This window comes from Neoarius graeffei, chromosome 12 (assembly GCF_027579695.1).
Source record: "Neoarius graeffei isolate fNeoGra1 chromosome 12, fNeoGra1.pri, whole genome shotgun sequence".
Classification (NCBI taxonomy): Eukaryota; Metazoa; Chordata; class Actinopteri; order Siluriformes; family Ariidae; genus Neoarius; species Neoarius graeffei.
The window spans coordinates 36532363-36557905 of record NC_083580.1 but is presented as its reverse complement, the minus strand read 5'-3'; the positions used below and the strand labels follow the sequence as shown (position 1 = coordinate 36557905).

The 25543-nt window shown below is 42.7% G+C and overlaps 1 protein-coding gene across 10 annotated transcripts in view; it reads right to left on the bottom strand.

The window, feature by feature from the left end:
- Positions 1-25543, bottom strand: part of fnip1 (folliculin interacting protein 1) — a 342414-nt gene that overhangs the window by 291672 nt on the left and 25199 nt on the right. For 8 of the 10 annotated variants that reach the window (XM_060935844.1, XM_060935846.1, XM_060935845.1 and 5 more), the window contains exon 2: positions 3512-3685. The exons of the other annotated variants lie outside the window; for them this stretch is intronic. In XM_060935844.1, coding sequence (XP_060791827.1) covers positions 3512-3685 — 174 coding nt within the window. The remainder of the gene's footprint in view (positions 1-3511; positions 3686-25543) is intronic. 10 annotated transcript variants of the gene reach the window in all.

Sequence of the window (25543 nt, the reverse complement as noted above, 5' to 3'; positions counted from 1 at the left end):
TGGTCTGTCAGGACTTCTTTTGGAATCCCGACCCAGGTGATAATACAGAAGAGCGCTTCCGCAATACTGCATGCTGAGATACTGCAGAGAGACACCGCTTCCGGATATCGTGTTGCATAGTCCACCAGAACTAAAATAAAGTGATAGCCCCGTGCTGACCGATCTAATGGCCCGATGAGATCCATCCCAATTCTCTTAAAAGGGGTCTTGACTCGAGGAAGAGGGCGCAAAAGCGCTTTTGGAGTGGCCGCAGGATTTACTAATTGGCATTCGTGGCACGCTGCACACCACCGATGGACATCCCCGTGAATCCTTGGCCAATAGTCAAGTCAAGTTTATTTGTATAGCGCTTTTAACAATGAACATTGTTGCAAAGCAGCTTTACAGAATTTGAATTACTTTAAACATGAGCTAATTTTATCCCTAATCTATCCCCAATGAGCAAGCCTGTGGTGACGGTGGCAAGGAAAAACTCCCTCAGACGACATGAAGAAACCTCAAGAGGAACCAGACTCAAAAGGGAACTCATCCTCATGACTATAATGACTATAACATTAACGGTTTTAACATGAAGTCAGTTTCATTGATGTTATAACTCTTTATTGATGCAAACTTGAGTGTAAAACCTGTTCATGACAACTGCAGTCCTAAAGTTAGCAAGTCAACTGTAGTCCTCAGCCATAAAAGCATTACTGTAAGTGTCTAGAGCGTCTTCCAAGTGTGACTTTCAACTGTCCATATGGGGCTGTCCTCCACAGGAGTAACGTGATGAGACTCCAGCCGGACGTAGGGCATCAGGATGGATCAGGCAGGTCCGAGGAGCAGAAGAGGTCAGCTTCTCGATCTCAGGATTGACATGTAACTCAGAGGGACAGATGGGGGGGGGGGGGGGGGACATAGGCTGTTAGGTATGCCCAATGTCACCTGAATAAGCAGGAATAATGTACATTTTTGCGCAGAGTACAAGCAGGGACTCCGGCAAAACTAACTATGACAGCATAACTAAAAGGGGAGAGCCAGAAGGTAACACAGGCATGAGCAAGCCCCAGGACATAAGGCAGTCAGCCACTACACTGTCAACAAACTCGAGTGACCAAGCAAGTGGGGGACTGACAGCATTCATACATCCCAGTTTACCAAAACACTATGTCTGAGGACCATCCAGATCTACTCCTTTACACCTCTTGATACAGCGGAGGTGCAGAGGACTCTGAGTTGAGTCAACACACGAAAGGCCCCAGGCCCCGATAATATTCCTGGGCGGGTGCTCAGGGAATGTGCAGACCAGCTGGCTCATGTTCTAATGGACATCTTCAACACCTCACTGGATCAAGCCATGTTTCAAGACTGCCACCATCATCCCAGTGCCAAAAAAACCTCATATCACTCAACCGGCCTGTCACACTCACTCCCATTATGATGAAGTGCTTTGAGAGGCTGGTAAAGGAGTACATCACCTCCAAGCTCCCTCCCACATTTGACCCCTTCCAGTTTGCCTACCGGCCAAACCGCTCCACTGAAGACGCCGTCTCCTCCGCTCTTCACCTGAGCCTTGCACACCTGGAGGAGAACAACACTCATGCAGATGCTGTTCCTAGACTTCAGTTCAGCATTCAATACTATCATTCCACAGCATCTGGTGAACAAACTGGGTCCCCTGGGCTTCAGCACTCCCCTATGCAACTGGCTGCTGGACTTCCTCACTGAAAAAACACAGTCAGTGCGGGCCAGACAGAACACCTCCAGTGTCATCACCCTCAGCACAGGCTCCCCTCAGGGCTGTGTCCTGAGCCCTCTGCTGTTCACTCTGATGACACACAACTGTGTCCCCAGGGCTACCAGCAACCACATTGTGAAGTTCGCGGACGACACAACAGTGGTGGGCCTCATCAGGGACGATAACGACCTGGCCTATAGAGAGGAGGTGGAGCAGTTGGTGGGCTGGTGCAGGGAAAACAACCTGATCCTGAACGTGGACAAAACTAAAGAGCTTGTTGACTTCAGTAAAAACCAACCCAGCCACGCTCCACTTCTCAACAACACAGCTGTGGAGGTGGTCAATAGCACCAAGTTCCTGGGGGTGCACATCACAGACAATTCACCTGGTCTGTGAACACCACGTCACTAGTCAAGAAGGCACAGCAACATCTGCACTTCCTGTGTAGGATGAGAAGAGCCCACCTGCCCCCGCCCATCCTCACTACATTCTACAGAAGCACCACAGAGAGCGTTCTAACTAGCTGCATCTCTGTGTGGTGTGGCAGTGCCTCTCGCTGGAAGAATGTGAGGAGAGTGGTGAGGACAGCAGAGAAAATCATTGGGACTTCTCTTCCTTCCATTCAGGATATTGCACCAAGGCATTGCACATCTCAAGCCAGAAACATCATCAGTGACCCCTCGCACCCTCATTATGGACTGTTCTCCCCTCTGGCCTCTGGAAAGAGGTTCCGCAGCATTAGGTGCAGGACCACCAGGTTCTGTAACAGCTTTTTCCCCCAGGTCACCAGACTACTGAACTCCAAACCAAACTCTAAACTTCTATTTATAACTTGAACATTCCAAATTCCACAGGTCACTTTATACTATTGCACTTTATAATACTTCTGCTGCTGCATAATTTAATTTAATACACTTCATATTTATTTCTGTGCCGAGCCAAATTGCAACAAAATTTCGTTTGGTGTACACTTGTTGCATACTGAATGACAAAGGTTGTCTAAGTCTACCTCATAAAAACCATTAACAAAAGGCTTGACTAAACCGATATGTTTTCAGCCTAGACTTAAACGGGGCATTATTCGGGCTAGTGTTTTATCCCGCCCTAAGTGTCCGGCCATGGGATTAAAGTGAGCCACATGGAATACCAGTTCCCTACAGCAATTTGGGATTAATAACGGAGTTATTTGTTCACCAGTTTGAGTGTCCTGCATCACTCGGTACAACCCATCCTTAATAATAGGGGAAAAGGGGACGGCCAGTGTCACGCTCAGCTGGAGAGTCTGACCATCGATTACTCTCACTTGGTCAAATGCATGACACAGAGTCTCGTCTCGCGACTGCTCTAACGGGAAACCCTCAAGGGAATCCCCGAGATAGGGAGGAGGGACAGGCTGCTCCTCACATCGCCCTGACGCGGTGCTGATGTAGACAGCTCTGTGATAGCCTCCCCAGCCAATGCCACACTGGGATCTCCCCATGACATATTAATGCAGGACCCACCTCTTACTATGTGTTCCATCAGTTCTTTAAACCCTAGCCAATCAGTTCCCAAAATCAAAGACTAAGACTGGGTGAGACGAGGATTAACTACCACCTTTACTCTATGCTTTTCCCCCTGAAATAGAATGTGGATGGACATTAATGGGTAGTTGTGAACATCCCCATGCACACACACTACCTTCACCACTTGTGCTTTCCCTAATGCCTCACCTTGCACCAGGCTTTGATGGATTGAGGTCTAGTTACAGTCAGAATCCACCAAGGCGTGATACATATCCCCTTGTACACTTACTGGTATACGATACGCTCCAGCCTGATCGAGGGCAGTTTCTGGCATGTCAGGGATCCAGACCACCCCTCCCACCTCCATCGCGGAGCACTGACTTTGAAGATGTCCCAGCTCCCCGCAGCGCCAGCACACCGGCCCAGGCTCTCCCTCTGCACCAGTGTTTTGGGAGTCATCCACCTGAGGGGGAAAAGACAGGCATGGAAGGGGGAAATGGGAGGACACCACGGGTGCGTCAGGCCAGCTGGGGGGAAGCCAGCCTCCGTGGTGGGGGAACAGGGCGGGGACAGGAAGCAGAAGGGGAGAGAGAGGAGAAAGAGGAAAGAGGAGAAGAGGAAACATGTCTTCCTGCTGTTGGAACTGCCACCATATGGTCCTCTGCCAGTTTGATAGCTTGTTCTAGCAACGCCAGGCAAGGACACTGGACCCACTCCACCATTCCTTCCAGAAGTCGGGTGATGAACTGCTCCAGTGTCACCAGATCGATGATTCCCTCAGCATCACGGTCATCCGCCCTCAGCCACCACCGGCAGGCATCCCGAAGCTGTTGGCCGAACACAAACAGCCGGCCGACCTCCTCCAACTTCAGCACCAGGAAGCGCTGGCATGGTTGTTCCAGGGAGCAACCGACACGCTGTAGAATGGCTCGCTTTAAGTCGGTGTATATGAACTGGCTGTCGGTGGGGAGCTGCAGCCCTGCAAGCTGCTCCTCACCAGTCAACAGCGGAAGTAGGCGCGCTGTGCGCTGCTCGACCGGCCACCCCCATGCTTCGGCAGCTTGCTCAAAGAGTGCAAGGAAGGCTTCCAGATCATCGTGAGGACCCATCTTCATTAGGGTGAGGTGGGGAGGGTCTGCTGCGGTGGTGGTCAAGGACCCCGCCAACGCAAGCAGGTGTCAGAATGACTGGCGGTCTTCTTGCTGGGCCAGCATCAAGGCCTTGAAGCGTTGTTCCTGCTCCTTCCGGAGCGCAATCAGCGCTTCATGCTGGTTCTGCTGTGCGGTAACGAAGGCACGAATGAGGTCTTTGAACAGCGAGGACTCCATGGATGGGCTCCCTTCTGTACTCCTGGGTTTCGGCACCACTGTGATAGTTTCCCTGATGTAGGTGGAGTACAGAAGCATGGCAGGCGGAAACTAGTGTTCAGACACGTTTATTATGACTGCTTGTAATGGGCACTCTAGGACACGTGTATACACACACACACACAGAGTTGTGTTCTGGTTCTAGCCAGGTCCTCTCTGCTCTCCTACTCCTCTTATGCTCCACCATTTCTGCAAGACACACATGCATTAATTGACAACACGTGTAATGACTTGGCCACTCACCTTCCCTGACCCCGCCTTCCATTCACAAGCTGACGCTCGGCCACACCCCCACTGCCACACAGCCCTATTCAACAACTGTAGTAAAACTTTGTCAAGAACCAATTAGCTAAGTAAAGACAAACTACAGTCCATCATATGGAGTACTGGCATCAGGGGCCTTGTCAACAAACATGCACAACAAGCAGAACCGAAAGCACTCATTGAAGCATGTAACTTAGCCAATGGGCACACAGCATACAGCTACACAGACTCCAGATACGCTTTGGAGTAGCACATGATTTGGGATAATTATGGAAAAACAGAGGTTTCCTGACTGGTGCTGGAACTCCAATAAGGAACAGAGAGTTGGTCCAAGAACTATTAGCTGCATTGCAGCTGCCTAAAGAAATGTCCATCATCAAAGTCAAAGCACACGAGAAGCAAAAGGAAATGCACTACCAAACAGGGCTGCAACATTAGTCGCCCAAGAAGTGACTAACAAAGTGGCAGACAATCAAACTGAAACAGCAACTTGAAAGATTCTGCAAGCACGTACTCTGCCGGACATCAAAAAGTTACAAGACAAGTGTAGCGGAGAGGAAAAGTGAACCTGGATGGAAAACGGATCAAAGAAACATGACAGTGGATTGTGGAAACATGGAGACAAAGTCATTGCTCCTGCAAAACTACTTCCATATCTTGCCACACAGATACACTCCTTTGGATATGTGGGAGTAGAGAAAAGGGTCTACAGATTCAGGACCACGTGGTGGAATCCATCATTCAGAAAGGAAGCTCATAGTGTGGCTGGATGATTTGTGATCTGTCTGAAAAACAATCGGGGGGGGGGGACGACACCTATGATGAGAACTCCAGCTCCTCCAGGCCCATTCCGACATCTACAGATGGACTACACAACACTTCCAACGGTCACATGGATATTCTTAAGTTCTAGTGGTGGTGGATAAGTTTTCCAGGTGGATGGAAGCATTCCCCACAAGACAGGGTACAGCCACTCACACTGCAAAATATGTTGGTCAGAGACATCATTCAACACTTGGACCTTACCTGGACCATGTGGACACCACCTGGTACCAGGACAGTGGGTTCTGATCTCCAAGCCACAACACTACTAGAGCCAAAGTTTGAAGGACCTGATCAGATTATCCTCGTCACTGAAGCAGCAGTGAATGTGAAAGGGAAACTATGGTGTATTCATGCCATGCATGTGAAGCTAGTGGATGATCCAGATGACAGAAAGAAGCAACAAGATGACAAGTCAGTTGGGTGAAGTGCTAGCAATCTCTCCCGAATTGGCCTACGCATGCTTGTTCTACATGGCATAAAGTCGTAAACAAGCAGGGAAAAAAAGATGTTCAAGAACTTTTAGCAAACTGTCAATCCAGAGGAAATGAGCTGTTTTTAGCAAGATCTGCTGTTGTCATATCTTTATTTGTTTCAGGGATGTGTGTGGGATGGCGTATTTGGCAGAACACTTTGCTGGTAGTCATAATTTCTCTGTTGTGGTAAACCTGGGTGAAACTGTGTCTCTCTGTTGGTATGTCAGCCTCCTATTTATGACATGATTCACTCTGAACAGAATAGTCCTGCTTGGGTGTGAGAATTGGAGGTAAGGGGTAATGAACATCTTTCTCTTTAAGAGCCTCTGTGAAGTGCTGCTGGGCATGCTGGGTGACAGTAAGCAGTTCTTTATAATGCACTCTCTTGGAGGAGCAAAAGCTCAAGTCCATGAATTTGGTCAGTGCTTTCCAGATCTGCTGCTGCAGCCTCTAACACAACAGCTTCTGCATTGGCTACTTCAGCTTTGCAGCTTGATGTAATCAGTTTTCGCTTCAATCTTGGCTCTCTCAATTTTGGAGTTCAATCTCTCTGTGAAGGCCAGTCTGGTTTTGGCTGCCTCAGCTTTGGCGCAGGCTCTTGCTGCTTCTAAGCTGATTCTAGAACTTGATGAGCGTGAACAGCATGATTTTCTGGAAGAGCAGCTTGAAACTTATTCAGTGCCATCTTGTGAGTCTTTACCATTTGCTCGCTTGACTGTGCCCTCCATGGCTATGAAGTGCAGGTGTAGCTTGTCTGTCTAATTCCCATGATGTGTGTTCATCCTTTTACTATGCTGTCCTCACTAAAAAGTGGTTGCAGGCAACATGGTTTTTAGCTAGCTTAACACAAATATTTCTCTTAAATGTTCATCCTCCAAGGAACAAGCAGGTTGTTGTGTTTGGCAGAATTTACTTGAAGAAACATCTTTACATTTTCTGTAAAAGGATGAAGCCGTTTTGTGGGCTTTAAAGCACAGGATTAAACAGACCACTGCACTGTGATGCTAACTTTGAGTGTGAGGGGAACAAACCTTCCTGATGCCTACTTCCTGTTACTCCTAATGTTTTTTTTAAAGATTTTTTTGGGCTTTTTTCACCTTTATTGGATAGGACAGTGTAGAGACAGGACAGGAAATGAGTGGGAGAGAGAGACGGGGAGGGATCAGGAAATGACCTCGGGTCAGAATCGAACCCGGGTCCCCGGATTTATGATATGGCACCTTAGCCCCCTGAGCCACAATGCCCCCACTCCCAATGTTTACTGTGAGTTCACTTCCTCCTGAATCCTGTGATTGGCAGTTACCACCAAATGGAGCCAAACAGTACATGAACCTCATGATTTGAACTACAATTATTTCAATACAAAAAGTCAAATACCAGATAAATGAAGCTGTTGTAAAAAGCAGTTTTAGAACTGTGTTGGAATATGTGTGTGTGTGGGGGGGGGGGGCATTGTGACTTGACCTGATGGGATTAAGAGTTAGCAGAGGGAGGGGTTTTCATTCTTCTCATTGAATGGAAGGGAAATTTTTACCCTTCTCACTGAATACACTTCCCACTGCAAACCCTTTATCCCAAAACAAGAGGACCAGTTACTTGTCCAAATCAATGGCGCAGATTTAAGTTTTTGTGCTTGATCCATTCCAAAGACTGAACAGAATCACTTCAAGTTTTTTTTCACAAATTCCAACACAGTTGTAAAACGCAGTTTTATAAAACATCTTCGTTTATCTGCCCACCCAAGTACAATCATGGCATACATAGTACATAGATATTATTGTAGCTGAACTTGTGCTGAATACAAAGTCATATGATTTTGAAAATACTGCTTAGATTTGTTGAAACTGACAAAATCAGAGCATGCCAAAATCATCAGAGTGCCAAAAAAGACTCTCAGACCCCAGAGGGTTAACATGGGGCGGCCTTGGGCTGAAGCGCATTTGAGCAAGGCATTTAACTCCCAACTGCTCTGTGGGTGCTGTAGCATAGCTGCCCACTACTCTGGCTATGCGTATGTGTTCAATGCTCACTTTGTGTGCGCATGCCTGCATGTGCACATGCATGCATTCACTGCTTCAGATGGGTTAAATGCCAAGGACAAATTGAGTGTGCATGTGACAAAGGCTTCTTCTAACTGATGGAAAATATTGAACTTTTTCACAATATTCTAACTGTTTGAGATGCACGTACGTGTGAGTGAGAGAGATTTTTATATCTAGATATCAGGGCTCGACATTAACTTTGTAATCCACTTGTTCAGTCAGACAAGCAGCAAGATTTTTCACTTGTCCGGACCATAACCTTTTTATTACATTACAAGCAGACAGGCAATATAGATAAGACCAGATGCTGTTATCCAGAGTGACGTACAACAAGCGTGCACACAAACAGACACACAGCCCTGGGGAGCAGTTGGGGGCTAGATGTCTTGCTCAAGGGCACTTCAGCCATGGATTTTTCTGCCGGTCCAGGAAATCAAACCAGCAACACTTTGGGCCCAAGGCTGCTTCTCTAACCTTTAGCCCATGGCTGTCCACTATGTATTTATCATGTACTATGGTCTTTACTAGTTCAATGAAAGCAAAGTGATTAACAAAAAGTTTTATCAAAAAGCAGGTATAGTTATGATAATCATTATGCTTTAATAATTTACAAGCTCTCAAAAAAACTCAAACTTTATTGCTACCAGTTAAACAAAAACTATCCAGTTCCCCATGATGGTGCATGCACTGTTATAACCCAAACTGACATGCAATTTTAAGAGTTTGACTGAACTATATTCAAAGCTTCTGAAGGAAATAAAGTTCAGTTTTAAAATGTATCCAGTAAAACTTGAAATACAAATTAATTTAAAGAAAAATTAAATTGAAAGAAAAACTGGACCCAAGGGTGACAAACATGTTGTAAATGAAAAACCACAAGTTCAGCACAGTCATAAAATATTTTACGACATTTATGACTGTTAATGTGGACCATACAAACATGGATTAAAGCAAAAAAATATATATTTGACTGAAAATTTACGGGGGGGGGGGGGGGGGGGGGGGTGTTATGGGTGGATTTCGATGAAATTCTGAGAATGGTTAACTTAGAACTGATAACTTTATCATCAATTAATTAATGGATTAATATATTCAATTTATTGCACTTTCCATTGTTTCCGTATATTATTTTTTTGTGGCAAACCACACAAATGCAAGCACCTGGAATGTTTAGTTTTTTGCACCATGAACTAAATGGCTTTCCGTTTTCACCTATTTCGTACAGCCAAGCCCACCTCCACTTGTTTTTTTACACCTTTATCGATGGCAGACACATCAGTACCTTCTTTCATGTAAAGCGCATCCATGCTGCCGAAACCGAAAGCAGAATGACATGCTCCTCTATGCTCGACATCAATATAGAAAAAAGTTTGGATCTTTGCTTAAATTAAAATTGGGGTTTGACCTTACTTTGTGTTGAATACGACTTCAAAAACAATTCAAGATTTTATTAAGAGAAATATTGTGGCCAACACGAGTGTTAAGTTACCTAAAAGATTGCGTTAAGTTGGCTGCTATCTATTTTGCGTTCGTTCTCATTTTCCTCCATCATTTCATAGGCCAGAAACAGATGTTTTGACGTAATTTAACTTAGTAGGCTATGATTATTATTTAACTGTAGTCTTCTAGACATTTTGACTGTTTGGGCATTGAACGCTGGTGTATGATTTTCAGGGAATAAAGTTTAGCGCATGTCGGAACATCATTGCGCTCGCAGCCTCCAACTCCTCAAACGTCCTTTAAATTGTGATATAACGTAGGCTATAAGGCACGGTTCTAACATACCTTACACATTGGCCTAACGAAAATAATTGTTGGGGCGTCTGCTGATGTGTTAGCTATAAATTTAGGTCTAATTACTTCTGACAGTCTGCAAGCATTGCACCGTCGGGTCTTCAAGTCTGGCTAAAGCAGAGGAGCGGGCTTTCCGGGGTTTATTTTTTCATTTTTTTTTTTTACATGCTCCATTTCTATATGTCCAGGTTTGAACTAAGTCATTTTGGCAAGATTTAATTTAATACAAAACAGAAATGGGCAGACACAAGCACGCCAAGCACATGGGAATGCATTTTGCCAATTTTGACAGTGCATGTTTTTTTAATGCCGCACCGTAGACAGCAAACGTTTAAACATGATCAAACATAGGAAATGAACGACACAAAGCATGGCTCAAAAACAAAAAAGTTAAATAAACCCTGCTGATAGTTGATGGTGTTGCAACACAGTGTTATAACCCAATCTCTACCCAACCACCCGTCATTTTAATTCTCCTCGGATCAGCACCGACCTCACATTTGGCCTTGGGAGAGTTCAGTTGACGGAAATCCGTCACACGACGGAAAACTTTAATCCATGTACAAAAAACTCCAATGAATGGCCAAATGAAATGAAGATTCACCACATTTATTTTATTGAGGTATCTGATTGCTATTTCTCTGATTTCAATGAAATCAAAGTCTAATAAAGCTATAATTAGATATTATGACAGTTTTGTTTTGTTTTTTTACACATTAACCTGCTGTAATCTGCTTCCCTGGAATTTTGTAAATACGGTCGGATCGATGGGATTGAATTAGTTTTGTTGGAACTTTATTGATGTAACTCTTGAATAATTACTATAAAATGGTGATTTAAAAAAAAAAATTATTCAATTTGTCCTGTTGGACAGGCAGATGCGGATTTGACTTTTCTGGACCAAACATTTGGTTGTCCTGGACAGTTGGACGAGCATTAATATCGAGCCCTCTATAAAAACTTGACAGAGTAAGTCTGAAAGCAAATTAACCCCCCCCCCCCCTTTTTTTTAAAGCAAGGCAGCTTTTTTGACCCAGATGAAAAAGTTATCAATGGTGTCAAAGGCTGCACCAAAGTCAAGCAATACAAGCAGGGAGACACCGCCCTGATCAGAGGCCAACAGTAGGTCATTTCTACTAACCAGTGCTGTTCCTGGGCTATGAGATGGTCTAAATCAGGGGTGCCAGGGTGAAATTGGTCAGAGGGCCAGATTGTTTTCAAGTGGGACCTCAGGGGGCCGCATTACCGGTGTGACAAGACCAAACACTAAACAAATAGACATACTATTTGATATCATTTATGAATATAAATATTTATAAATGTTTGGTTTTTTTAAATAATAAAAAAACAACAAAATGGACAAGGACACATAAAAACACAACTAAACTGTAAATTACTTTGATCAGATTTATTGACAACTTGCACATAAAACCATGTCAATACACAGGCCTAATTAGGCCAATTAAAAAAGATGGCCCTAAGTAGCCCTAAAGAAGTCAAAAGATGTGCCAAGGTTAAGTACTCCACCAACAGGCCAAGTGACTAAATATTCACTAGAACTTAATAATAAAAAGACATAAATAACAGATGGTACATTAACTTAAACAACTCCCACAAACTCCCACTCCCACAAACATACCCTCCCAATCATTACTTCACAGCACTATGTTACATGGGCAGACAAGCCAGCTACATTTTACATGTCGAAGCCAGAAGCCTTTTATTTTTCACCAGCTTGTCCACGTTGGGGGACAGGCTCTGGGCCGTGGCTATTTTCATGACATCATTGAGATGTCCATGTGTCATACGATTGCGCATTTTCGGTTTATTAATATTCATAACTGAAAATGCCTGCTCACATAAATATGTTGTCCCAAACATACAGAGTATTTTACCTGCAAATGCAGTGATAGTCGGGTACTCAGGTGGCAACGATTGGTAGAATGATTCAATACCAACAGATTTGTACATGTCCTTCAACCGCGTGCAGCATTGCAAGTCTATCAGTTCCATTTGCATCGCCTCGGGGACCTCGGAAGAGAGAGCAAGCGAGAAAGCAGAGATGGATTCAATAATTAATCTTGCGCTGGAGAAGTATGGAGTCCCCGTCCGATGTTGTGATCTGACTTTCACTGTTCGGCCGCTGCTTTTAAACAGTCTGTGGCGCGAATTGGACCGATGCAAATGGCAGGGCCATCAGGCAAATCTCCGCCTCTGACGTCAATGCGATCGGCAGTGAAAGACAGGTAATTGTTCTGTAATAATTGTTCGATGGGGTGCGGCAGACATTGATGGCTCTCTGCCGGCCGAACGATTAGAGGGCCATCAGCAAGGGGGCCGGATTAGATGTTCATTCGGGCCGGATCCGGCCCGCGGGCCGCCACCATGGCACCAGTGGTCTAAATCCTGACTGATGCATTTCATGGATGTTATTCCTCTGTAAACATGAGCATAACTGCTGTGCCACAGCTTTTTCTAGGATCTTGGCGATAAAGGGGAGGTTTGATATTGGCCTACAATTGGACAGCTGACAAGGGTCAAGGTCAGGTGTTTTTTTTTTTAATCAGGGGTTTGATAACTGCTAGTTTAAAAGATTTGGGTACATCAGGCCTCAATGTTAACTTCTGACACCTTAAATGGCCTCAATTTTTTTTGCCTCCCTTGAATTTCTTTTTGCCCTAAAATGTTTTCGGTATTTCAGCAAGTTTTCAAGTACTGATGTGTTTTTCTAGGGGAATAATTGAATTATTTAGACAAAAGTACGTTTAAAAATAACAACAACAACAACAACAACATTTACTTCAACAGAAGACGAACAAGACAAGTCCTGAAAACATGAAACATAACTCAATATCATATGTAAGACTTACATATGATACGAGTACATAATACGTCTTTTTTATATAGAAAGTTTAGGACACAAAACACTTTGTTTTGCCTATAACAATGACTAGCAATATTGCAAAGATGAATTATAAAACTAACAACATTATAAAACAGGAGTCTGTACTGCAGTACTGTCATTCAGTTTGCCACTGCATTTAGGAGGAAATTAAACAACCTGTCCTCCTCATCTACATCAGCTTCCTGGCAGCCTCTGCAAATTGTGAGGGCCGTTCATGCTGTCCTTCCATCCACCATAAGTGGACTGCCCTCTCAGCATTATATGCATCAAGATCTGGGCCCTGCAGAGCAGGGGTTCTCAACCTTTTCTGCTTTAAGGCCCACCTATTCATACTTGTACAGAGTCAGGGCCCATTAAAAAAAAGATCCCCAATTATTTTGGCTCATCTATTCTATTAGAATTTAATAACTCTATTGCAAAGTGTATTAATGGGATGCAAAAATCACTCCCTGTTACAGATGGGAATTTAAATAAACACAATAAAAACAAATGTTTAGATTGTAGGTATTGTATTTAAAACTGCATGGATGTGCCAGAAGCCAAATCATGCATGCAGGGCATCCTCAGTCAAAAGGGATTAATGATCCAAAAGTGGAGTCTGATCCATTAGCACGAGAACTTATTGCCGTGTGTGTACAGCAAACAAGCAGGTTATTAAAACCAAAATGTACACTCAAAAGAAGTGGATATAGAAACCACTCAATGGGGATTAGATCCTCACACACTAACAAAGAAGGATTTTTCCTATAAAAGTTTACTACCTAAATTTGACATTAGTAGAATAAAATTTGATATTGTAGCCATAACTAAATACAAATAGTTTTGCATACTATTAACTTAATGTGAAGATAAGGGAGGACAAATTAATTCCCCCCCACAATATTATATATTAGTCTTTTGTATCTGTACATGCACAACCCCACCAGCTCTGCTGATCAACTTATTGTGTTTAAATAAAGTTATTCATTCATTAAGAGTTGCAAAATTATCCATCCGTGGAATTCCCCAACGTCTCAAACTACCTGGTGCTGCAGACATCGTCCTACATGGATACACAGATGAAAACCCGGAACGGCATGGAGGCATACAACTTTTTATACATGCCTGGGTTAAAGATCTGGGGATCTGGACACAAGATAAATCCTGTATCATTTTTGCTCGGGTAAATAAAGAGTTTCTGGGCTTTCTGTCCACGTCTTTGCAATGGTTGCTAGGATGCTACAAGTTTTGGTATCAGGTATAAACAAACAATTGCCGCTCGATTCCCAATCCTCCCTGCTCTTCTCTCCCAGCAGGCATCACAGATCCATATAATTACCCACAAACATATATTTCTCTCTCTCTCCCTCTCGGTGTAGGTGAACGCTCTGTGTGCGCGTGCGATTTCCAGTCACAGATGCTACACGCATCTGTGATGGTAAACACTATATGCACCACTTTAAGAACATGCACACAAATGCGCATATGCGCCTGAAGCGAGCCAATCAGAATCGCTGTTACAAATCCGGGGGGGGCACACACACACAAAATGATCACAGGGGAGGAGAGGATGCTGGTTAATACATCTTGTTTTTTGTAATGTACTCACTCGAAAATAAATTTTTGTGCTTAAAGAAGCCAACCATAGGTGTGCCCGAACGGGTCTAACTCACTAAAATATTTCTGCCCAAATGTCTTGGTCAGGCAAATCAGGCAATGCCTGGTGTTGAGGCTACACTGCAAAAAAATGAAAACTAAATTTGAGGAGAAAATTCCTTAATACAAGTGAAATTATCTTGCTGCATGGACAGATAATTTTACTTGACAAGACATGTTGGAATAAGTTGGTTACAATCTAGAACTAGTTTTAATAATCTCAGAGTTGGTGTCTTGTATTCTTCTAATAGGAAATGCTAGATCGTTTCAACTATATTCAAGATATTCTAACTTGTTAAGATATCATTGTTGCAGTGCAGAAGAAAACAAGACACCAACTCAGATTATTAAATGTAGTTCTAGATTGTGACCAACTTATTCCAAGATGTCTTGTCAGGGTAAAATCATCTGTCCATGCAGCAAAAAAATTTCACTAGTATTAAGAAATTTTCTCCTCAAATTCAGGTTTTTCACAGTGTAGTACAAAGCCTCCCTAATTCTTCCCTAAGGGAAGAATTGATTTTTTTTTTTTTATGAAGGAAGTTCAATTGCTCCTGGTATTATCTGTTTGAAGAGGTAAAGGATCTAGTACACAACTTCGAGATTTTGATATGGAAATTCGTGAAATTGGTTCAATTTCTCCAAGGGGTGTAAAACTGATCTGATAGTTATATTGTTAACGAAAGGGTTACTTAAATCATCTGGCCTTAAATTAGTAGCTTGAAATTTTTGTCGGATATTTAGGGCCCGAGCACCGAGGCATAGATGCAAAGCCCTATTGTTTTCATCCTGTTTATTTACCCTCCACGCGAAAACTCCTTTCTGAGGCACTTGTGATACTCGAAAACTCACAAATTTTGGCATACTGATCAAATATGCGTAAAATCACAAAGTTACACAGAGCAAGGGACTGGGTGTGGTCCCGGAGCTCTATAGCGCCCCCGAGAATAGGCTATAGTTGAGATGAAGTTGCTCGGATCATCCCAAGATTTAGTGTGATCGATACTCATGTGATACAGGACAAAGCTCACTTGGTTGTATTTGACTCCGTCCAACAGGAAGTCAGCCACGCTGAATGGAATGTGGGATTTTGAAATTTTCCCACGCTGTTTCGAGGGGCTTATGATGGCTACAGTATCATGAAACTTTGCGCACATATTTGTCCTCTGATATAATTCGAGTTGATATGGGAAAATCAGTCTAGGTGGGATTCAATAACTCCATAACACCACCTAGTTCAAAAATACAGATTTGACACCTTGGAAATATTTGAAAACTCGTGAAATTTGGTAGACCCGTCAGTCATGCGCATCGCTACTCAGCAATAGGGGCTTGACCCCAGGTGTGTCCGGGGGACTCCATGCGTCATTGAGACTCCTGCCCGAGATATAGTTTCACCTATCCGTGTCAAATTTGGTAGATGTGTGGAGTGCCCAGAGATGAACAAATTTGCAATATTCATTGCATCAGCCATAATCAACAAGAAGGGAGATATTTTTGGTTTTGTGCATTTTGACTCGCGTTACATTTTAACGAACTCCTCCTAGGCGGTTTGTTGAATCCGTGCCATATTTGGTATACATCAGGGTTTTTTCTAGAAAAATTTAGTATGAGGGCGCTCACCATGGCGAGGGAGCGAAGTGGGGGGGGGGGGGGGGGGATGGTGCCGGTTGTCCCCCCCCGCCGTTCAAAGCCTTTGAAAAATGCTCCAATGGGACATTCTGAGGCTATCTGAGAGGGAAATTGTAACAAATTGTCTGTCAACATTGAAAAAGAAAGAAGTAATCTTCTTCTGCCCCGGACAGTCTTTGGCTTTCTTCCACTTCATGCCGCGGGATGACATCTTTAAATGCCCAAGTGTCAACAAAAACAACTCGCGAACTACTTCTGTCAAAAGCTCCCATGCCAGTGGGTGAAAGGTCATTCAGTCTCGAGAAATCTCGCTCTACAAGTCAGCTGACCTTGTATGTAACCCATGTCAAATCTTGCGAGAGCAGCCGCAACAAGTAAACAACTAAACAACATGGCGCCTCAGTCTGGAAAACGCCAATTCGGATTGTTTTTGCACCGTCTGGCGGTGTATCTACTATGATTGGAATATTTTTGGAGCAATTATAACGTATTTGACGATCAGACACATTGTCACGTGGTGTTGCTGGGATGTTTTCACGGAGTCGGTAAGGGGGCGCACGCCGAGAGTAAGAGGGCGCAGCGCCCCTGTTCCCCCGTTTAGACGAAAGCCTGTACATCATGTCAGGATGTTGCGGATGTTAAATTGCAAAGGGATTTGCAATATGTTGAAATGGCAAACCAATAAATTTATACGTTATGACATGCAAACAGGAAGCAAGGTCATAAATTCACCATGCATTGCCTGATATGGCTCAAACTCCATAGGTTATAGGAAATCATAATTCTGAAGATATCCACATGCCCAAAGACACCCTCTGGTATAGCACCACCATTTGGACATGGACAGTAATGACTCCATTGCCAAAACACGTGTCTACATTTTAATGAACTCTTCCTAGGAAGTTTGTTGGATTCATGCCATATTTGGGATACCTTGCAAGATGCTGAAATGGCAAACCAATAAATTTGTGCTATGCCACACGAACAGGAAGCATGTCAAATTCACCATGCACTGCCTGATATGGCTAAAAATTCACAGGTTATAGGATACGATGGTTCGGATGATAGCCACATGCCCAATTTGACCCTCCGGTATAGCGCCGCCATTTAGTCCTGGACAGTAATGATTCCATTGCCTAAAAACTTTGACTCATGAAATTTGGTACTCACATCAGTCCTGGCCATCGCTACTCAGGGATTGAGGCTTGACCCCGGGTGTGTCCATTGGACTCCATAGCACCCCCACATCATTGAGACTCCTGCCCGGTATATAGTTTCATCTATCCGTGTCAAAATTGGTAGGTGTGTGGGATGCCCCAAGATGAACAAAACTGAAATGCACATTGTTTTAGTCAATGGACTCATGACAGGATTTGTGATATCTTGCATGATGTTGAAATGGCAAACCAATAAATTGTATGTTTTGCCATGCAAACAAGAAGTGTGTCATAAATTCACCATGGATTGCCTGATAGAGCTAAAACCTCACAGGTTAGAAGACATCAGGGTTCTGGCGATATCCCCATGCCCAAAGTGAGTCTCTTGTGTAGCGCCACCATTTGGACCTGGACAGTAATGATTCCATTGTCGAAAAACTCTGACTCATGAAGTTTGGTACATGCATCAGTCCTAGCTACTGCTACTCAGGGATCGAGGCTTGGCCCCAGGTGCAATGCCCTATTGTTTTCGGCATGTTTTCATTTGTGAGGACCCTTTATTGCTGTTAACAGCTATATTTATTATTAGGGCCCGAGCAGGTGCAAAGCCGTATTGTTTTCGTCCTGTTTTTTTCTTTTTTTTTTTCCCCTCTCCACAGAAAAACTCGTTTTTGAGGCACTTGCGAGGCTCGAAAACTCACGGAATTTTGGCAGACTGATCAAATGTGTGTAAAATTACAAAGTTACATTGAGCAAGGGACTGGGCATAGTCCCAGAGCTCTATAGCGCCCCCAAGAACAGGCTATGGTTGAGATGAAGTTGTTCGGATCGGCATGAAATTTGGTGTAATCGATAATACTCTTGTGATACAGGACGAACTTCACCTGGTTGTATTTGACTCTGCCCAACAGGAAGTCAGCCATGCTGGATAGAAATGTGGGATTTTGAAATTTTCCCCACATTGTTTTGAGGGGCTTACCATGGCTAAAATCTCATGAAACTTTGCAAATACATTTGTCCTATGATACAATTTGAGGTGATATAGTAAATTAGTCTGTAACTGGGACAGCAACGGAGAATGGCTCCAACAGATCCCAGGAACAACAGAGATCTCTGTCCACAAAAGTGCAGTTCTAGGAACAGCTAAGATACTGCACAAGACCCTCAAATTCCCAAGCTTCAGGTAAGGGACCCAAGCTTGAGGGGGAAAAAAGACCACCTGAAGGAAGGCTGAGAGGGGAATTATACACACACACACACACACACACACACGCGCGCGCGCGTCCCTCTTGGATGTCATCCTTTGATATAATATTAATGTCTACTGTTGTGCTGATGATTTACAGCTCTACATGTCTCTGGATCCAAAAAATGTGACCATTAATTGTTTCAGCCTGTATTAATTTTGTGAAAAATTGGATGTCATAACTTTATTCAGCTTAATACGGACAAAACTGAGATTTTAGTAATTGGCTCATGTGAAGCAGGCCTTGGGGTCATTGGCACATATTAAACCAGTATCTAGGAAATTAGGGGTGCTCTTCAACTCCAGCTTAAACTTTAAACCCCATGTTAATAAACTGGTACAGCTGGACTTTTATCAGTTGAGAAATACTGCAAAGGTTTGAGCACCTTTATCCTTTAAAAGACACAACAGATCATACATGCCTTTATTGCATTACATGTGGATTATGGTCAGGTTTTATTTGCTACATTGAACAGCTTTCCCACTGCTTGTCTACAGTTGGTACAGAATTACCCCAAATTTGGTTTCCCTTTCCTGGCTTCCAGTTAAATTCCTAATTTATTAAAAATAAAATTTGAAAAAAAGAAGTTTCACACAGTTTGGTTCCAGAGTATCTAGCTGAATTATTAATACCCTAGTACATCTAGTCCCATACGATCATCTGACCGATGCTTACTTGCTGTTCCAAAGTCCAGAGTAAAGACCAAAATGTGATAAAGCATTCTCTATGATGGCTCCTGAACTTACAACACCACCTCACCTCCAAGTATTAGATCCACTGATTCTGTAGCCATTCTTAAGTCTCATTTAAAAACATTATCATTCAGCATCTGCTCTTTGCGCTTAATCGATTTTTTAAGGTCTTCACAATTATTTACTTACCTGAATAAGAGCAAGGCTCAACATTAACGGCCTCCTGACTGGATGGGACAATTAATTGTTTGGTCCGGACAAGTCAAACCCACATCTGCCTGTCCAAAGGAACAAGTTGAATTATTTCCAACTTTCCTGGAAGTCTCTCACATATTGATAGTGGCTCCCTGATGCCCACAAATTAGAACCAGTATCCCAGAGTCTAGAGCGAGCATGAAGGCATGGAGAGCGCACGTGTGTTAGGTTTTGCTGGGAATCGAACCCGGGTCGCTGGTGTGGTAACCCAGCAAACCCCCACTAGGCCACCAGGGGAATGACTCAAGTGCAGAGGAGTGGGACGAAAGTAGAGTTCAAAACAGTTTATTGCCAAAGCTCAGAAGATCAGGAAAATCCAAACGCAAAAAATCCACAAAAGTAAAATCCAAACGCACAGAAGATACAAGGGAAAACAAAACATCCAAAAGTTCAAGTCCAAAAACGCAAAAACAAAGAAGAGGAGGCAAAAAACCCAAACGCTCAGAAGATACAAAAGTGGCAAGTCTCTAGTTAACAAAAACAGTCCAAAAAAATCCCAAGAAAGCAAAATTCCAAAAACACAAGGACATAGGCACGGTACACGGAACAGAGGTTACTAGCCATGAACAGCATAAAGACTCAGTGACTAGAAACCCAACTGAGGAAGTATAAATACCCAAAAATAATGGAACACAGGTGAAAATAGGTAATTAAGACTAGGTGGGGCACAAGGCACATGAAAAACAAAGAAGCACATGGCTGTCAAAATAAAACACAAACCCCCTAGCTGTCAAAACAAACATAAGACAAAGATGAAAGATAGTCCCAAGTCCTAACAATGTGCATCCTGATTGCTCCATCTTGGCAAGTAGACCAATCAGTGTTCTGTGTGGGCAGGCTTTACGTCTTCTTTCTCGGACCGAGAGTCCATCAGTTCAGTGTATCCAGGAGCATCATGGCAGAGTGCGCCAAAAAAAGAAAATATAAAACCCACTTCACCTCAGACTACATGAAAATGTCCCTTTGCCTAATACAGGTAACAAATAATGATGGTGTTGCACGCTGTACTGCTTAACAGTGACTTTAGCATTGCCCGTGTGTGTGTGTGTGTGTGTGTGTGTGTGTGTGTGTGTGTGTGTGTGTGTAAACAACTGTCAAAGACATGTTGAGTTTAACAGTGTCATTTGTTCATGTGAAGATTATTTATATGAGCTGGCTCACTGCTAAGGCTACATGACAAGGCCAAACTCCATGAAAGCTTGATTAAAGTTGCAATCGAATATAAAAAACAATGGAGTTAAATAATAGCAGTGTGGGAAATAAGACTGGACTGGTGGACATTTACTGGTAATTTTAGCATTTGTCCGTCTATTTCAAAAGCATCAAACCAGATGACCCATGAAAAATTGTAAAGATATGGGTCTAATCTACTTCTAATTTTCTTCCAAATGTTACACTAGGCGAATATATTATGCCGTAACACGGCCTGTGAAACAGGGGCCTCCACAGGCCCAACTTTAAAAATTCAGAATTCGATCACCGATGGTCCTAGTCCCGCCAAAACTTACAGGCATCTCTCATTCCCCGAGCCCTTTCAAACCAGCCCAGGCATGGCCCGATACACCTCCACTGTGGCCCGTTATTTTCCCCCAAAACCTCCATGTGAGTGCTGCTCACTGAAAACTATGAGCCCCGAGTTGAGCCAGCATTTAAAAACCTCATAACTTGGCCCCCAAATGGCCCAGCCCTGCCAAACTTTACAGGCACATCCCTCTTGCCGAAACCTTTCGAACGAGCCCAGACTTGGCCCAATCCAACATCAGGAGTGAGCAAGGCTCGCAGAAAGCTTTAGCACGAGCCCTGGCTCCAGATGCTCACGGGGATTTAAAAATTCATAACCTAATGCCATTTGTGTAGTATCAGACAAAAGTTTGGACACACCGTCTAATTCAATGATCTTTATTTTTACAAATTACCAAAAAAAAAAAGTCTTCAAGTAATGATGGACTGTCATTTCTCTTTACTTTGTTGTGTGGTTAGTGGCATGATGTGGATTACTACAGTTATTGAATAGGGCTATTTACTGTATTCAGGGTTCCCACTGGCTTCATAATCCTTCAGTGACAAAGAGAAAATTACTAACAGTCGTCATCACAGTGACAAATGCATTTGTCATCTTTATTATTGATCATCTTTTCTAGAAATCCCTCCATTTGCCAAAATCCAACCCCAGCAAAGAGATGACATGAAGCCAGAGTTTAAACAAGAAGCATATGTTTGTGACCAATTAAAAAATAAACAAATAAAAATAGTGACGACACAATGACCAAATGAGTGCCAAGTTTCTCATCAATCACAGTGCGTTTTAATCGGCCTGGTGTGGTGGTGTAATTATCTCTGTGTGAACCAAATAATGGTGCAGGCTAAGCTGAGGAATTTTTTTTCTTCAGCAGGCTTCTTCAAGCACTGAAGATGATTTAAGGGCTGAAACAGCCACGGGGGAGGCACACTCAGAGCCCCTACTGTCCCCAAGCACATCGGACAGTGTCAGTAATACAGGGGTCAGTTTAAAAAATAAAAATTAAAAAAAAACCCCAGCTGTGGCCATTCTTACGACAAGTAGTGAGAATAATATTTTCCCCTTTTCTTATGACATGAACACAAGTTCCGGTAGCGCATGCGCAAATTGGTATCACTTATCCTTACACCTCATCATAAGAATTATGCTTATGGCAACGGGCATAAAAATAGACTAATGATTATTCTTATGATGAGGAAGCTTTTCATCGTAAGAATTATGCTTACGGCAATCGGCGTAAAAATAGACACTGGGAGAGCCATTATACTCACCCCAGTCACAGGGTCATAAGAATTATGCTTACAGCATTGGGCGTAAAAATATTTTTATCATTAGTCATCACTTGTATATGACAAAAATTACCCATTTCAATAAAAAATAGGCAAATAAAATAGAAATGATTTGCTACTTCAGTGGCTGCCCACGCTTTAAAAGGTACATGGCAACTATACAAGAAAATTTCCTTATCCATTTTAATTTGGTGCCTAACGTCAATATCTATTTTCATAATATGACATTTATCATTTTTTATTTTTTCCTAGTAAGACAAAGCAGGTTGACTTTACACCACGCAGCCCAGGCAGACTGGTCAATACAGCAAAAATGCAAATCGTACATCTTAGGCCTTACGTGTTTTACTATCTGTTTATGTATGGTATTTCTCTACATTTGCCTGATACAGGAACATGTTTTTGATATGCCTGAATGGAAAATACTAAAGTCCATTTATTATGAGAAAAATATAAGAGGCAGGCTTTATCTCAGTAATGAGTCAGGTAGGCTGCTGCAGGTCACCTGGCTGTATCTAGGCAGTGAGAAGCTGGTAACTGGAGTGTTTTCTATATACATTTGAGTGATATCTTGACTGACTTCACATGGCTAAGAGCAGCATGCAGTACACTAATGCAATCATGCACACCGTTTTTGAAATGTGAGAAAGGTTACCTACTTGCGTCTGTTGGCTTAACAGGTGACCTAGTTAAGTTGTATGTTAAGCTCCTCCTTACAAGTTTTTCTTCGGATAAATGGACAGTAGTTAACCCCTATGAATCGGTTAAGACAATAACCATTCACATCAGTAATGTTCAGTTATAGCAAGAATTAATAAGGCACCAGTAAAATAGCATGTAGCCATGCAGGCTAGCATGTAGTTAGACGGATGGACGAATCGTGACGACATAGGCTTGCCCAGATGAGCCAAAAATACACCAAAGTATCACACAAATTCAAAAATATATTTTATTCCAAAACCTTTCAACAGTCTGGTCCTATTTGCAAATACATGTTTTAAAACAGTACAATTTTATAAAGCCACACTATTCAGCAGCATAATATTTACACATTCAACTAAGTCATGAATACTATTTTCATGAACAAATGCAGTTTTTTTTATTCTGAAAACGTTCAGCACCCTACACGCCCTAGTCTACAAATACATGCTTTAAAACAGTACAAGTCAAGATACCAATACATGTTAAACAATACAATTTATGTAAGATATATAAGTACTTCAGGTTGGAATTGAAGTTCTTTTTAGGTGCATATTTTTCTTTAGCTGCCTCGATTGACCTTGAACACCTCATATATAACTTTTTCTTCTCATAAGATTCAAATTCTGCACCTTCATGCAAAAATTGTGAACGCTTATCCAGCACTGAGCTGCTCATTTCTTCAGCCATTTTTTCAATCTGCTGATAGCAATTTGCACGTGCTCCCAGAACTTACGTTCATGTCATAAGAATAGGGAAAATATTCTTACAACTCGTAAGAATAACCACTTGCTTAAAAAAGTGCCCTCAGCTGGCAAGCGATTGAAGCGCTTTGTTTCACGCAGCGTGGCATGTGGTTAACGCTGTGGTGTCGTTAGGCCCCGTCACTCAGGCTATAGCCCCTGGGTATTTTGGCCCTCTCCAAATAAATAAATAAATAAATAAATAAATAAAGTTAGCGATTAATAGAAAACAACTGACTTGGATGTCATCCAGGATTTTTAAATCTTGTAATATAATAATTTAGCTTCCAAATGATGTCTTTGTGGTCCTAAAGGTCATATGTGAGTGAGAAATGTTATTTTTATGAAACCGATTATTAATTTTACAAGTGATATTTAAGTCAGTTGGCATGTGTTCAGTTTCCTAACATATTATGGGTGTTGATAACTTAAAGCAGATACGCAGAACCTTTATTTTAAAATAAATTTCTGAGTGGATAGTATCTCCATCCTTGACTCTTGTATGCTGCATAAATGGGAATAAAAAATATATTTTTGAGAGTTAAAAATCAACCACAAAAGTTGGCATTTGAGCTGCCCCGCTGAGCCAGCCATGCCCGAGTGCATGACGTCACTGTGGGAACCGGTTTTAAGGCCGAGGCCTTTTACAGCTATAGACCAAAGTCATATAAATAAAAATTTATGGTGAAAGTAAAAAATACCGTTACTGACTTGTTCAACTAAGACTGATTTGACTTCATTGATTGTGGGTTGACTCTCATTAAAACAGGATAGGTGTTATAACTTATGCAACATACAGTGGGGCAAAAAAGTATTTAGTCAGTCACCAATTGTGCAAGTTCTCCCACTTAAAAAGATGAGCGAGGCCTGTAATTTTCATCATAGGTATACCTCAACTATGAGAGACAAAATGAGAAGAAAAAAAAAATCCAGAAAATCACATTGTCTGATTTTTAAAGAATTTATTTGCAAATTATGGTGGAAAATAAGTATTTGGTCAATAACAAAAGTTCATCTCAATACTTTGTTATATACCCTTTGTTGGCAATGACAGAGGGCAAATGTTTTCTGTAAGTCTTCACAAGGTTTTCACACACTGTTGCTGGTATTTTGGCCCATTCCTCCATGCAGATCTCCTCTAGAGCAGTGATGTTTTGGGGCTGTCACTGGGCAACACGGACTTTCAACTCCCTCCAAAGATTTTCTATGGGGTTGAGATCTGGAGACTGGCTAGGCCACTCCAGGACCTTGAAATGCTTCTTACGAAGCCACTCCTTCATTGCCCGGGCGGTGTATTTGGGATCACTGTCATGCTGAAAGACCCAGCTACGTTTCATCTTCAATGCCCTTGCTGATGGAAGGAGGTTTTCACTCAAAACCTCACGGTGCACGGCCCCATTCATTCTTTCCTTTACACGGATCAGTCGTCCTGGTCCCTTTGCAGAAAAACAGCCCCAAAGCATGATGTTTCCACCCCCATGCTTCACAGTAGGTATGGTGTTCTTTGGATGCAACTCAGCATTCTTTCTCCTCCAAACATGACAAGTTGAGTTTTTACCAAAAAGTTCTATTTTGGTTTCATCTGACCATATGACATTCTCCCAATCCTCTTCTGGATCATCCAAATGCTCTGTATCAAACCAGAAGGGCCTGGACATGTACTGGCTTAAGCAGGGGGACACGTCTGGCACTGCAGGATTTGAGTCCCTGGCAGCCTAGTGTGTAGCCTTTGTTACTTTGGTCCCAGCTCTCTGCAGGTCATTCACTAGGTCCCCCCGTGTGG